General features: G+C 29.1%; 2 protein-coding genes across 5 annotated transcripts in view; one reads left to right on the top strand and one right to left on the bottom strand.

Annotated features, from left to right (window-relative positions):
- Positions 1–16,524, top strand: part of LOC107455815 (FERM and PDZ domain-containing protein 4) — a 404,769-nt gene that overhangs the window by 50,090 nt on the left and 338,155 nt on the right. The window lies entirely within an intron of this gene.
- LOC107455824 (uncharacterized) overlaps positions 1–16,524 on the bottom strand; it is a 91,305-nt gene that overhangs the window by 10,176 nt on the left and 64,605 nt on the right. For 2 of the 4 annotated variants that reach the window (XM_071181331.1, XM_043047135.2), the window contains exons 2-5: positions 13,059–13,160; positions 12,291–12,562; positions 6,383–6,591; positions 2,976–3,149 (exon numbers count right to left, since the gene is read on the bottom strand). In XM_071181331.1, the coding sequence (XP_071037432.1) occupies positions 2,976–3,149; positions 6,383–6,591; positions 12,291–12,562; positions 13,059–13,133 (730 nt within the window). In that variant the 5' untranslated portion in view covers positions 13,134–13,160. Of the gene's footprint in view, positions 1–2,975; positions 3,150–6,382; positions 6,592–12,290; positions 12,563–13,058; positions 13,161–15,448; positions 15,889–16,524 lie in introns of those variants that run through there. The other 2 variants (XM_071181326.1, XM_071181332.1) reach the window with 2 other exon arrangements.

Genomic DNA, 16,524 nt, shown 5'->3' with positions numbered 1-16,524 from the left:
ATCTTATGTTAAGTCGATATTATGATGAATAAATTAGCAAAACCGAACCAACATACAGGGTGTTGTGAAAATGATCGATAATATGAAACACTAAATATTTGAAACATAAAATATATAAAATTATGGAGAAATATTGAACGATTATATATAGGCTTTACCTCGGTAGAACAGTGGTTGAAAATTAATGGGTGACTATGGTGCTTATATATGAGCTCTATCTTAGCTAAAATAATGGCGAAAAATATAAACTTAATAGAATAGTATTTCTTTTTAGGACTTATATTTGGCTAAATAATGGCTATAATATATCGAATAAACTTGACAATTCTATATAAGGCCTATATTGGATGAAAAGTGGCTAAAACTATAGGCGAAATTGAATATTTTGAAATAAAGCTTATATTTTCTGTAAAATGAGAGGATTACATTGATTGAATAATGGCCCCTTAAACGCTTATTCGACCAATATTGGTGAATATTGGTCTTATAAGGGTACGAATTATTATGCTACTGTGGAAGTAAAGAAAGAGAAGGTAGGGCTTGCTTTGTCCTACTAAGAAAACCGGACAAATTATTCTCACCAAGTTTCTAGATTAGTCACAAAGTTTGTCAATAAATGATGTTGCTGACTATTAAAATCTAGAACTATATTATCTGCTTCATGCCTGACCATTCTTACTCAAATATTTGTTCCAACGCCTGTTAGTTTTGTTATTAGAGAACAGGTTGCTGAAAATGGTTGTTATTTTAAAAACACTGTTTTATAGTTTCTTTCAGTTAGTAGCACTATCTGATGACGGAGTTTGTAACTAATTTTGAAAGTTGTAGAAATGCTTGTTTTCTTACATAGAACGTAGTAAATCGTGCATTTTCATCTCTTTTTCAGTTTCATCAAATTAAACATTAACTTTCTTGGTGATTTTTAGTACACCTGGTTCCGGTGATATGCAAGAATAACTGAAGTTACCTAACACTTTTCATTTTTTGATTGAGTCGCTTATCCATTTTAACCACTGAGAGCTTAACCTCTTATCTGCTTTAACCACCGCATATGAGAAAATAATTACGCAATATTGTGTAAAACTTATGATATACAATAGTGTCTTCACTATGCTAATTATTATTATAATGATAATAATAATGATTAGCATAATAACAATAATGATAATAATAATAATGATTAGGATAATAACAATAATGATTATAATAATTACAATAATTATAATGATAATAATAATAATGATTAGGATAATAACAATAATGATTATAATAATTACAATAATTATAATAATAATGATTAGGATAATAATAATAATAATAATTTAATGATCACAGCATTCAATTCTAAAGTTTTATCAAATTTCAAAAGGTGTATTTTTCTCCCAGCTGCATAACTTTTGATTTAACTTAGGAGATTAAATTGAAAGCTACAGTGATATATTTTTCGATTCTCTTTCTAAAGGAAAGCAGAAAATAATTTTTCTTAAAACAAGGCTAGCTAATCATTCTGAATCTCTGCTTATATCTGAAAAGTTTTTGATATATTTGGACAACTTCTACGAAAAGCTCTCGCGTGTGCAGTCTGTTGATTTCTTTTTATGTCATTGCGACAAGTGTATAAATAATCGCAAAGGCGAACATAAATAGAAATCTATAAAAACTGTGTTTACCGAAATAAAAGAAATGACGATAGTAATAAAAAAGTGTACAGTAAAAAAAATGCAATTATTTTTAAATATTTTATTTGTTTTCTTTTAATAATTTTATTAGATTGTTTTTAGTTTCTTTGAAAAATAAAATTTGAAGTGGGTTGCTACCACAGCTATGCTAATTGAAATCCATTCGATTTTGTGAAGTTTTAATTATTTTAACTCAAATTTCAGTTTTTTATGTTTTTATCAAAATGTTAAAAGGATATTAAGAATTTTAGCATTCACCAAAGAGCCATTATATTATGACTACCCTCCATCTATAACAATGGGCTCGCCCAGGTTTTCATGGTTTCTCGCCCAGGAACAATGTTTTCATGGGGCACATTAGGACCCATAATCCTCATAGAACAATCCCTGACGTCTGTAAGCTACTTGAACATAGTTGCAGACCAGGTTCACCCATTCATGGCAACAGTTTTTCCTGCGGGGGATGGTGTTTACCAACAGGATAATGCACCATGTCATAAGGGTCGAATCGTCATGGATTGGTTCGAGGAACATTCCAGTGACTTTCAAGTCATGTCTTGGCCCCCAAATTCACCTGACCTTAATCCAATAGAGCATTTGTGGTCCTACTTGGAAAACCAAATTCGTGCTGCCACGCTACCCCCTCGCAATGTGAGGGAATTGCAGGACCAGTTGGTGAGCGCTTGGTACCAGATACCTCAGACTACCTATCATCACCTTGTGGAATCAATGCCACGGCGGGTGCTAGAAGTTTTGAGGGCTAAAGGTGGTCCTACATGTTATTAGCAGGGTGGTCATAATGTAACGGCTCTTCAGTGTATACTCCTACGTAAAGGGTAGTGTTATAAATTCAACACCAAAGCATTTGTGAATATACTGCAAAGTCTTAGCAGCACCCACAGTGTTCTTGGGAAGAATAAAATTTGGCAAATACTATTACAAGTTGGAAAAACATTCCTGAAACTGTTTTGGATTATTTGAAGCTATATTACTCAAAGGCAATTCTATAGGTTACTTATATCATTACGATACCAATTATGTTGTTATACTAAGAGTCGGATTTTAACAGCGATTCAACACTATAGAATAATTCAATTAATCATTTATTCCATTACAATATCATTTATGTTTTTGTACCATGAATAGTATTTGAGCACTAATTCAGTAATATTTTAGAAAAATTTAATTGACTTATTCCATTTTAATACGAATTGTGTTGTTGATTTGTATTTGGTGTATATTGATGAAATTTTTTGTTGAAAAAACTATAGCTATCAATAAGGAAATAGATATTACCTATTGGCATTACACGAATTTTAAAAATGACTTTTCTTTTTGTTGGAAGTTCGGTATCTTCGCCATTATTTACCGTGGCCGAAAAATAGTTAAAGTCAATGTCCAGCTCAGTTATGGGACTTAGACGTAGCTCAGAAGCTTTACTCCCAATCACCATATTCCATGGAGGAGAAGCTGTAATAATCCATCTTTTAATAAATAAAAGTATCTAAAGCAAAAATTTAAGAAATATTTTACTTTTCGAAATTATCGTATTGAGAAAAATGTATGGTTAAAACCAACAGAATATTGTAAAATATATCGTGCTTCGGGCTCTATGGAAAAACCAAAAAAGCTGTGTAATTTTTACCAAAGTGCTTTGCTAATGATTTTGGCAAAATTAAAAATGAAATATGGTTTTATAATATGTGATAAAATTCGAAAACTGTAGTAACATTTGCTAATTTTATCATGCTAACTTTAGAGAATAGTATAAAAACCATTTAATTGGTAAAATTTGCTTTTTAGTTTTGTATTTTTTGCTAAATATGTGGTGATAAGAATTGTAATACTGAAAACCAGAACTTTCGGTATAAACGGAAAAATCACCAAGTGAATTTTCCGATTTTGATTTTATTAACCAGAATTTTTTTTCTTGCTAAAAATGTCATTCTTCTACAATACGGAAATTTTATCAGACTTTTTTCTCCACGCGTGTGCATCATAATGATAATGATGTTATTTAAAAAATTTTCACGGTGACATCAGAACAACGCATTATCAAATATTTTTTCTAAATACAAATAAATAAGCGATTACTGCAAGTTTAATAAATTTAATTTAAAAAATAAAATAAGTGATAAATTCATTTTCCGACTAATAGTTAAGCTTACTGCCGTTGAGAGGCTCTGTATACGGCAGTGCAAGAAACGTTTTAGTTTTCTTATGCTTTAAAGGAACTTTTTTTTGCTTTATAATTATTAGTGTGTAAAGCCTCTGTGGTTAGAACTTAACTCACAACAGAAATATTGTTCGTAAAAAAGGTTTCAATGCATTCAGAATGTAAAATTATTTGCACACGAGTACAATCCGTAACTGACGATTAAACAAGCACTGTATTAAATCTAACAGGACCACAACATTGTACCATAAGTTTAATACAGTATGTTTTAAACTTACAGTACAATAATACTGTTAGTTTTTGTTGTATTTACAGTAATACTGTAAGTTTTTATTTTATTGACCAAGCAAAAACTAGTTTTAATTCTTGCAAAATATATGACGAATGCATCAAAAATACTTTTAAATTATAAAAAGGAATTTTAAACAAATTCAAGAAATGCATGTAAATAACGCAATATAGCTGTATTATAGTAGCGCTCTATCTTATATTTTTAATTTAATAGAGAAGATATTATTTCTTGTTTAATAATTTCGCTTGTATAATCCCATGCCTCCTTTACAAATGTGTGTTTAATATTGCAAAGTCTGTTTAACTTTGATAAATATAGAATGCTTTCATATGCATGTAACTAAACATCAGGGAAATAGAATATAATGTTTATACAAGCAAATTCTCTGTCTAGGATTTTCATCATATATATCAACAGCTGATCAGAATACGAATTTAGTTTCAAGTGCTCAGTAGATTTACGTCTCTGAACTAATCATGTATAATTATGATATCAAACAATCATACATGAAATTAATGAGACATAATTAAAGTAAACATAAATATTTAATTGTTTCACCGATTAAAACTATTGTTTTAAAAGTACAACGATTGTTTAATGAAAATAAGTTTATACAGTGTACAAAGGGGAAACTCATCGTATGAATTTTTATTTATTGATCGGAAATTTATCTTATTTTTAACGGATATCATCTTTTACCTTTGAAAATCAGAGATATTGCTAATCTGGAAAACATTATCCAAAGAGTTTAATCAGTAAAACGGGAAATGATTGCAACTCTTTAATGTAAAATTGTATTTAACTGCAGTGGACTGATCATGAAAACACAGTTTCCAGTGGAACACTGAAGTCAAGCATCACTGGCTGCGATCAGTAAGTGGGAGGGTGACCATTTTGATCAGCCATCACAGGGATCGAGGGTGCGCGGTTTCGGTCCTAGTTAAATAGTTCTACCATAGAGTGTAAGACATTGTGCGCATCAAAATTGTGACCTCTGCCATCAAAATTGTGACGGCATGTCATCAAATCATCTTCAGGGATGTTTCCCAGATCATCGTTTGTAGCACTTTATGCAGCTCTAGTGTGACGCAAATAAAGTTCCTACCAACCTTAATGTAAAAAATTATTAAGTCAAAACAGATTAAAATTTGTTTCAATTAGATGTTATACAATATTTTTATACGTTTAGTTGGTGGTTTTTTGATTAATTAAAGATGGTAAATATTCCTTCTACTTTTTACTCTTATTAAATCTGAAAAACCAAAATATTTGTTTAACATTTTTATGAAAATATTTAAAATTCTAGAACTAGAATTTCGTATCCTCATCATCCAAGATAATACCAATTAACAAATCTACCATTGTTTTAATATGCAACATTTCTTTTTTACTAATCAATATTAGAAATCGACAAAGAATATATGAATGGAAATGACTTAAAACAAGGATGCAAAATCTATATCTTCTCGGTAATAAAATAAAGTGAGCTATTGAAGATTTTATTTTTATGATTTATAACACACTAGAATCAACACGGTACATAACTAACACAAGACCAGCTGAAAGATGGCGTCAAAGCTGAAGATCACTTTCAGTACCGAAGCCCCTTCTTCAACTCCTCCTTCCGAGGTGACCCAGCACGATGGTATATATTTAGGATTTTTTTTAAAAAAATATCATCATTCCAAAGCATAAATATAAACAAAAATAAACGCATTGTTTAAGATAATTTCCGAGTACTAATTCATTGACATTGCTTTCATATTATTTTTCTAGTGCTTACTTTACATAATGAATCGAAAATAAATAATTCTTAAAGTCACGAGAAATAAGCTTTGAAGTGAAAATAGTTTTAAAGCAAAGTGAGTTGTTAACGGCTGCATATCACTGATGCTATCTCTTAAATAATTACAATAAGCATAATCTCATCCAGTCTTAATTGCAACAATGTGTAGCGCAATTCCTTTGAGAAAAATTCATTCCACGCCATCTGATAAAAATCCTTGAATTAGAGAACTAAATCTACCCATTGCACCCGTAGTTAAAATTTCAGGATGCTAGCTCAAACGCATTTAATGTTAAAAGATAGTGCTAACTCTTAATTTCATTATTATGGATTGAAATGCCATAATACAAATATGTTATACCAGGAGTGAAGAATAGATCCCCAAAACAGGAATCTCTTACTTTTATACAACTAATGTTAAAAGATATGTCACAAAAAGAAATAATTACTTGGATCAATTGTAAAATTTTTCCTGGTCTTCGATTTCATTATTTCAAACTCTTGCATCCACACAATGTGAAGTGAGTTGTCAAATTTCTTTTGAGGAATGTCAAGTACAAATGTCACACTGTCACCGATGTTGCGATCAAAGATACAGGTGCGCTCCTTGGGATCCCAGTCATCGCAAGGGTAACCTGGTCTTAGCTCTTCAATGATCCTGAAAATGATTATATTTATTCAATTAATTATTACTAATAAATGTTCAGGTTTGCACTGTAGGAATTTTCTTTTCAAAATTACAGTAAAATTATTGGAGGCAGTCTGCTCATTCAATTAACAGTAAAGCTTACGGCAAAGAATAGCCTGGTCGGTAGGGTGCTGGGCCCATGTCCGAGAGTTCGTGGGGTCGAACCCCACCGGTCGAAGACTCCCCGTGTAGTAAAGTGACTGATGCACGTTAAATCTGTCGAGTCGCAAAAGTCATCCATGTTCCCGTAGCAAATCAATACCTCTGGGAGTACTGGATTGGAGATCAATCGTTCTCTGATTCAGGTCAAAATTACGATCTGTGGATGAATGAATGGATGTATGAATGGGTCCGCCGCTCTATAAAACGGATGTGGCAGAAGTCGTATTCTTGGCCATAGATGGCCCCACTGAAAAACAAGAAACGCACACTCTGTTTCACCAAGCAGACTTGCCCGTTGGCAAGTGGCATTAGAAACAACCAACCATTTTTTTTTACCTTTACTGTTTTGAAACCTTTTACAACTAGCATGGTTGAAAAACCATAAAAACAAACTTATGCGTTTTCTTAACTATTTACTACTAGCATGGTTTTAAAACCGTAGAAAAAGAAATTCATCGGTACATTGAAGTTAGGGCTTTTGTTTGGTAATGGGCATTGGATTTAGAATGTGGTTGGGTTGTGTTTTATCAAATGAGCATAGAATGTGGTTTAATTACTTTATCTGGTTATTACAATTATCGTAAGAGATGGGAAATAGTCGACTTTTTTTATGCTACGCAGCTTTATGGTGCTACCATCTATGTGTAAATGAGAATATTGCATTCTAATAGTCCAGGGTCACAAAGTGGGGAGTGTAAGACACTGCACTTAAAACCTTATCCTGCCACTCATGAGATTGACAGATTAGCCCACTCGGCTATATTATGTACTGAGCTGCAAGGAATTAAGTGGCTTCATTACATGGACTAGGTTAGTGTTATAAAATCCTGATTGTTTTACCATATAAAGTGAAAGCAGTTAATAAACGGTTTTTTTTTATAAATGCGTCACTGGCTCGTATCCCATTACAAAATATCCACCATTTTTTAATCCAGATGAGACATTTCCGTTTGCCTCCAGCAAGTAAAAAATTCAGTCTATCTTTGAGATTCATTTCTAGAGATAATAAGAAACAAAATCGCAATAATAATGGAAAAAAATAATTACTGGATTAACATAGTATCGTAGACGTGGAGTCTGTGTTTACCTAAAAAATAAGCATCTGATCTAATGAAGCATCCTTATTTGTATAACAAAACACAGAAAAGGACAGTTATAACAAAACATTAAAAAAATATTTAAATGGCCATTTTGTTAAAAAAAGATTGAATAGCTCCAAGCGTTTGATGGTATTTTGCAAGTTTGTTTAAAGAAAAATACAAAGCAGTATCCTTTCCATTTTAATTTAAACTTTATTCTATTGCTTCGAATTCGTTAAAATCGTAGGTTGATAAATATCCTGAAGTATATAAACGACACTAGACAAAAACATTTCCTTCTGAAGCAGTTTGTTTAATGTTCAAAGTTTATTTAAAAATAAGGAAAACAGAATGTTTATCTATTCAAACCAAAGATCAAAGAATGGATTCTTTTGCATGTTTATATGTAAAGGTTTAAAATTCAAAAATCTGTTTAAAATAAAACTAAAGGTTTAAAATTCAAAATTCTACTGAAACAACACCCTTTCATCTTTTCGGAATCATTAACAATCAAATATCTCGCTTAAAAATTTTTAAATGGCAAATTAAAATTTAATCGCAAAACTCATGTCATTTTTATGATAGATTAACACTAGTTCGTAATGAGCAAAGAAACGTAAATGCTAACTATCATTGTTTAATTGCTCTTAACAATAAAACTTTAAAGAGAGATGAAGATGTAATGTCGGCATGAAAACGGTGGAACTAACATTTGCTAAAATTAAACTTTATTGCGCAACTTTAATTTAATTTGCCCTGATTCCGTTGATTTTAGATAGGTACATAGAATGACGTTTTAAAAGCGAATTTCAAACAGTGGAAACACATGTTTAAATGAATTGGCGTCAGCCCTAAATGTCATCAAAACACTTCGAATTTACTTTTGTACTCTTGACATTAAAAACCAACAAAAAAAGGAGTAATATAATGAATATAATAAATATAATAAATCCGAATAATATAAAAAATCAAGTTCTACTGAAATTAATTTTTAATTATTAGAAAGAGCTATACATTAGAAAAAAAATTTGTTATTGTGTTTAAATAAATGAAAATATAGTTGTTAAAATAAATGAAAATATAGTAGCTAGAATAAATGAAAATATAGTACTTTAAATGGGAAAGTACACAATTGGGTACTTGCACTTAAAGAAGATTGTGGATACCCACACATATGACCAATGATGCCAGCACCAGCTGATCGTTTATAAGCAAAATGCCTTGTTCAAGTTGAGCTTAGCTTCCCCGCATAAGTTTGAATGCAAATAAACGTGAAGTTAATTAGATACGACGCCGTATTGCACATCAAATTTGTTGAAATATAATTCTCACTACTCTGCTTCTTATACTTAAACTATAATTAATATTTGTCTCTCTATTTATTGTAATCAAGATATATTTTTTTGTTTCGTATACCTGGAAACTTTGATTCCTAATTAGTTTGTTTATGCTCTACTTGGATTCCTGCCGGGCTTTGTGTTTAGTATGAAATGTATAGTGAATTGATGATTGACGGGCTTGAATTACTCGAAATAAAATGGAAAGAACAGTTGCGAACGTAAACAAATGACGCGTTTCAACAACCAATCAGTATCAAGATACCCACACTGCGTCACTTGCAGGTATCCCATTCTAATCTTAAAAGAAAATTTGTTTTTCGTAAATCCTACTTGAACGAAGGAAAAGATAGAACGATTTTTAAGATTAGAGACTAAAATTAAATCTAGCACGTGCTATCACAAACTGGTTCTAAAATTGTTTGAGAAATATACATACAGACATATAAACTCTTTTATCTCAGTAGGTAATATCTTCAGTATAAGATAAAAATAAACAATTATTATTTTGCGAGTACAAAGTTGTGAACAAATAAAAAATATGCTTTATCCAGATTGGCAAGTAAAATTTTACTTTAGTAAAGGGTTATGTTGTTAAAAAAAGAGATAGTTAATAAAAACAAAAGAGCAGAGAAAATGTTAGATAAGGCAAAAGCTTAAATTTAACTCATTCAGTTTTTTAAGTGTGCCTTTTAAAAAATAAGTTGATGCATAGTTATGAGGAAAAAAGACATATTTTTTTCTTTCTAAGCGAACTTTTAAATAAACTTTTATTTCGTTGACAACAATGTTGGTCGTTATTACCTGATCTATTCTTACGGGTGTCTAACCATAACAACATAAACAATTTTGAAAAAAATTATTTCATGTCAGAATACTTAATACTTCTATAAAACTCAATTATGTCAAGATATGATAAAATGAAGCTAAGAGATTTCTCAAATAAGCTATTTTAACTTTTAAATTTGATGAAACAATGGCTCTAAAGTCTCACTTTCAAGTTCTTTCTAAACTAAAGTCTTATTCACACATCAACAGTGTTTGGAGAAGCCAAATCTATTATGCATTCAAGAAGCAAAGACAAGAAATGTTTGCATTCTCCATGACCATTAGAAATTTTGAGATATAATGTCAACGTCGTAGTTCGAATCATCGAGCTTTTAAGGACAGGAATCAATATAATGCAAACGAAAGTATGGATTAATTGTTGATGAAAATTTTAAATTAATTTATTAAACTTCAAAACTGATTGACTAGAAGTTTTGGTGCCAAAGTTCTTAATTTCACTAGAAAATTTATTGTATTTCACAGCTTAGCTGTGCTTGAAAATTTTAAATAAACGAATTAAAAATTTGGTAATTATTATTTTTAATTTCATTTCTTGCACTAAAAAGTCTTTAACTTGTGCCCTTTTTACTCTCTCTAAATATAAAGCAGGAAAATAGTTTACAGTTTGGTTGCAGCATGATTGTTTAACCAATTTATGGAAAGTTTAATGGAAGACAACATGCGGCCACTAAGCGCTTAACTGGTCAAAGATTTTGTGAATAGTGAAATATTCGTTGGATTTTATAACCAGTCAGTTCTCCAGACCTCGACCTTATAAGAGCATAACAGAGAAGCACTGGCGAGAGAGGAGGGCAAATGGAAATTGCGATTCCTCACCTAAAATCCATCCATGGTTAAAAAAATAACTCAGCTGTACTGAAGAGTATAGTTGCCATAGAAGAGTAACTTGTAAACTGCCTAGTTCTTAATGAAATCACTTTTATATGTGAAAGGGGCATACTTCCTGTTAACCTATTTTTGATCGAAGTCTGGAGTAATTATTCTACAGAAAGTGGCAAAACTTGAATCATCTCTAATTTTTTAATGAATGAATGTCGGAGAACATGAACATACTACCGTAGTTTTCCATAATATTTGTTTTATACCTTGGTGCTTTAATTTATTAATATCTGAATTATTTAGGTGAATTAGAAAAATGTATGTATAACAGTAATAATTGAACAACAAAAAATATTTTGTATTATTTTGAAATTAAATTATGTATTTAGTCAGTAACAGCGGGAGAAATCTGTGTAATAATTATAACTTCATTTATATTCTACAGATTTTAATTTTTGTAAAGGAAGTTTCGTTGTAGATCAAAAAAAAAATTAATAATTGGCCTTTTCCCTTTTCGTGAAAATATCATCTTATTAAAAAATCATATGCTATGATCAATTATGAACAAAGAGGATATAAGTTTCTTTTGCTGTCATCAGCAAATACATATTATTTAGAACTATTATTTACCTGTATTTATTCCCCATTTAGCTGCAGTAACCTGTTATTTTTATTTATCATTTCTTTTAATTTTATTTTCTGTTATTATGAAGTTTTAAGTGAGTAAACTAATTAGGTTTGGATTTTTTCCGATAGAAACGGAAACTAAATATGTATATCTAAATTTGTGCTAGAAAAATAAAAAAAGAATGTCAAGAATCTATTGATTGAGTAAATTTTAATTTCGATGCAAAATTCCAGTTATCGTCAAACAAAAGAGATAATTACGAAGAAATCGTGAGGACTGGTGAACAAAATGGGCAGTTGTTGAGCTTCCTAATTATACATAAATCAATAAAGTGCTCTTTTTTGACAATTTGTAAAATTTGGTTTTTGACATTTTTTCAGTCATGAAATATGAATAGGAACGGACATAAAATCAACTTTATGTAATCAAGTTTTGCTTGCTCTATTTCCAAACTAAACTTCTTGTTAATTTTTCTGTGTCAAATTATTATTTTAAATGTTCCAAATCCACAAAACAAAACCACTATTATAATATTTACAGATAAAAAAACATTACTATATTAAAAATCTCAATCAGTATGCTAAGTAGATTTCACAAATCAAAATCGCAAAAGAGTTAAATATTATATTAGTGTTTGTCACTAATTTCTAGTAACTATGTAATGAAATAGTTTAATATCTATATGTGCTATTTAAAAATAAATGTAGTTCCTGAAAAATAAATCAATAAGTAAATAAATAAGTGAAGTAAATAAATGAATGAATGCATGCAACTTTAGTTAGCAATTTCACTTACTTTCTTAAAGGTTTTTCCTTCAACAAATCCGAACAAGTGGGACAGAGAGTTACACTATCGCTTTCCTCCAATCCTTCTTGAGCTGCTTGCATCATATCTTCTAAAACCTCTTGTAATTTTAATTTAGAGCTTGGAGCTTCCGTCGCGACTTGCAAGTCAATGTTAATTCCTCTCCGTACTTCTGATTTGGTGGGAATACTAAAGTTTCTGTGGTAGTAATTGCTAGGGTAAGCGTCTGCCAGCAACATTTGAGAATGTGAGATTAACTTGACCTGAAACATGATAATTGCTCTCAATACCAGCAGCGGGACTTGGATTACATGCGCCTTTGAACATACTAACGAATAACTTGGATTGTATTGGAGTTGGAAGATTAGTGGAAATTATACCACCTCGTGTGAATCGAAGAGATGTTATCAGAATTAATTCATTCTTTTTTCTTTGAAGTTAGATAAAATTTTTTATACTCATTTGAAGAATAGTTACATTTTGATACACTGTAGATCAATATACATCTATAACGTTCTTAAATTAAACTAAAATAAAATACCAAAATAAAAAATAAATTAAGAAATAAGTTAAAAATTTTTTAGAAAAATTTGAAAATTAAATTCCAAAATTAAAACAAACAAAATTGAAAAAAATTACATTAAAAAAATTCAATTAAAAAAATAAATTTAAGAAAATATAAAAAATGAAATAAATAAAAATAAAATAAATAAAAAATAAAATAGAACAAAATATGTATCCGAGAATTAGAGAACTAACCATAATTACGTATCCTACAAGATGATACAGCTTACAGATTGAATCAATCTTAAATATCATATCTATTTTGAGCATTCATCCAGCCAAGTTTGTAACAGAGTCCTGAAGAAAAAAAAACAATCAATAATATAATCAGTAACATAATATTAAGTAATATTAGCCTATTATTAATTTATTCAGAAGAGCCACTAAGGCTCAGGGGAAAGAACGTACCAACTTACCAACCCCCGAGGTTGATTCTCATTTATCATTAAAGTTTAAAAAGGATAAATGGTTTATGTTCATTTTTAAAAAAAAAAAAGTTACCATTGGATCTCCACCTGTTGCATTTTAAGGTTGATTTAACATTGGGAAATCAATAACATGACAAATCGAGAAATTGGTAATTCCCGAGAGTTTTTACTCAGTGAAGATGGGCAGAGTTGTGTAAAGTTAGTGTCCGTGAACAAATTTGTTTTCTCTCGGAATCAACTTACATAGACGTAAATTGATTTCCTCCTTGATCTTTTAAAAAGTTTTTCTTCTTCTTTGAAGTAAAAAAAAAGATGAAAATATGATCGTTTATGAAATAAATTTTTATTATAAATTTAAGTAAGCACATTTCATTAATGTGTTAATCCTAACGAAGTGAAAGGATAGCTTTATTCCAAAAATACTCAATATGTACTTAATTAAATTAAAGTTATCACATAATATATTAATACAAAATGCAAAACAATACATTACGAAATATGCGCCACAATAAGCAGGGACAAATGAGATGTAGTTTTATTTGTAATACTGTATAATGATAACCCTGCATCATATAAAAGTTTGCATTGAAAACTCTCTTCAATATTTATATTTTTGAAAACTTCAATATAAATGTTAATATTTATATCGGGTACTATCTGGTTTGACTCTTATTTCTTATTACTTATTCGCTGTGATAAATTTAATTAGTATTATAATTATAGTTTATATAATTCATTATAATTATATATATAATATATTTTTAATTATTGTTACATATAATATAAATTTATATATACAATATATATAAATATATTTATGTGTATAATACATATTTACATATTATAATAATTTTATTATAAGATAATTTGTTACAATTTTTAATTGTTATAATAATTTTTTATTATTTATTCATTTTTTTCCACTTTTGACTTCGAGTGAAATGCGAGTTTATAAAATAAAAACTGGATACCTGCAACTCAAGAAGAAGTGAAATGATTATGCCTAGCCATGTGATTTAAGTCAGATTTAATTGGATACCTGTAAGCGATGTCACGTGACTGTGCGTCGAACTTGATTGACTTATAAAACAACGGCATTGTTTGACTACGAAGACTAATAAATATTTCTACAATAATGGATAAATAATTATTATTCAAAGAAAAAATTTGCAAACAAAACCACTCAAAATTGCAATAACTTTCGAACAAATAGAAATTGCGAAAAATACTTTACGCTAAATGTATTTAAAATGGTCCTATCATTTCAAATTTCAACTCTGTAATTAGATTTCAGCAGACACTAGATCAACCAACATGGTATTTTTAACTGCAACTTTAACAGTTAATAATTCCAGAATTGATAATCGAATCAAATATTTCTTATTCCATCGAACTCTTTGTACTTTTTCAACACACCCTTGCAATTTCAAGTTTCCTAATTTTATAAATTGTGTGTAACAAAGCAAAAATGTATCGTAAATTAAAAATAATTTTGAAAAAAAAAACTAAAAAAAAAAGCACTTTAAGGGGCAAAAATTTTCGAACAAATTGTAATTTAAAGTTCATAAACAAATACCTTTTGAAACAATCAAAACACATAACAAGAAACAAAACAAGAATCAATGTAAGAACCTTTCAGCATGTCAAATCGTAATCCTGCACAGCGACCCGTATGGTTATTTTTTAACAAGTTTAACAGCGGACGCTAGATCAATCAATTGAGAGTTTATTTTTTTTCTTATTCCATCTTTCTTAATCCGTGTACATTTTTTATACACCCTAGTAATTTCAAGTTCCAAAACCTTACGTTTTTTGCGCAGTAAAACAAAATGCATCATTAAGGTGAACACCCAAAACTGCCTCGGTGTCGGCTGCTCTTACCAGTTTTAAGTATAGAGAGATGTAAGCGTTTAAAAGAGAAAAATGTTTAAAAGCATCGAAATTAATGTATATTATTTTAATTTTAAAACACACATTCACTTTATAAGATTCAAATATCTTTATTATTTAAACTTCCTCAAACCGTAACTTCAAGAAAAAAAGAAAAATATGTTTAGTTTTTATTATCTATGACAAAAATAAAATCCAAAAAGAAAATGACCATAGATTAATGATATCCTTATCTTGTGTTTTGGAAAAAGCAATAATCATTCTCACCAAAGATTGCATTGAATGTATAGTAATTCTACAAAATATCCATCATTATTATTATCTGCAATATGTGATTTCCATTCATAAATGAATATCTTTTAGAAGGTATTTCTCATGAGTATCCAATCAGATCCGTTTATTTCCCTCGATTCGCTAGAATGGATGTCCATATATCAATGGGATTTTGAATGTATCAAAACAATAAGAAAACATTATTCCTGATAGCCTTATCTTGTAAGTTTACTTGCCTTTTGTGCAGATGCATTAGTAGAAAAACAAAAGGTTTGTTAATAAATATTATGAGAAATATTTTTACAAGAAGAAAAAAAATTTAAAACTTTCACATTTTGCTAAAGAAATTTTTAATATAGGTTTTAACAATGTTGTTTAAAATACTAAAATTGATTTAAATTTGATATATTAATGTAGGTAATGTAGCCGCAAATTATTTTTAAGAAAAATATTATTTTTTTTTAGTTTAGTTGAAAATATATTTAAACATAATTGAAAAATTAAATACAAAAGTGATTATTAAAAATAGTAAAATATTTCAATGTTTTGGAGAATATTAATTATTTTGTGTGTAATATACATATTTATTTTTCGTCAAATAGTTTAAATCTATGGATAGTAAAATTTCTTGTCAACTAAATATTTTAGATAAACTAAAAATTTAAGGCTGTATTACCAGATAATAATAACTGATAATTAGATTGTTAAAAATTAGAATTTATAGAATTTGTATTTACAGACTGGTAAAATGAGTTATTTCTTTAACCAACTTATAAGTATAAGATAATGTTTCGTAAATCATAATTTTGTAGGAAAATCAGAAATTAAAACTAATTTGTTACACTAATAAGATATTTATTGCGTAATTTTCACAGTTTAAAGTGAAAATTTAAGAGTACAATAGAAATGGAACAGGAACTGATAATTTTAGTACCTAAATATACTTTACATCATTGTATATTTAGGTAACAGTTTTTGTAACCGTTTTAACTGATATAATTATTTTATTCTATTATTTTATAATTAACATTATATATATTAAAAGTATATAGCATTTAAATATATATATA

This window comes from Parasteatoda tepidariorum, chromosome 1 (genome assembly GCF_043381705.1).
Source record: "Parasteatoda tepidariorum isolate YZ-2023 chromosome 1, CAS_Ptep_4.0, whole genome shotgun sequence".
NCBI classification, from domain to species: Eukaryota; Metazoa; Arthropoda; class Arachnida; order Araneae; family Theridiidae; genus Parasteatoda; species Parasteatoda tepidariorum.
Note: the sequence above shows the minus strand (reverse complement) of the source record. Positions and strands in the feature narration are given on the sequence as shown.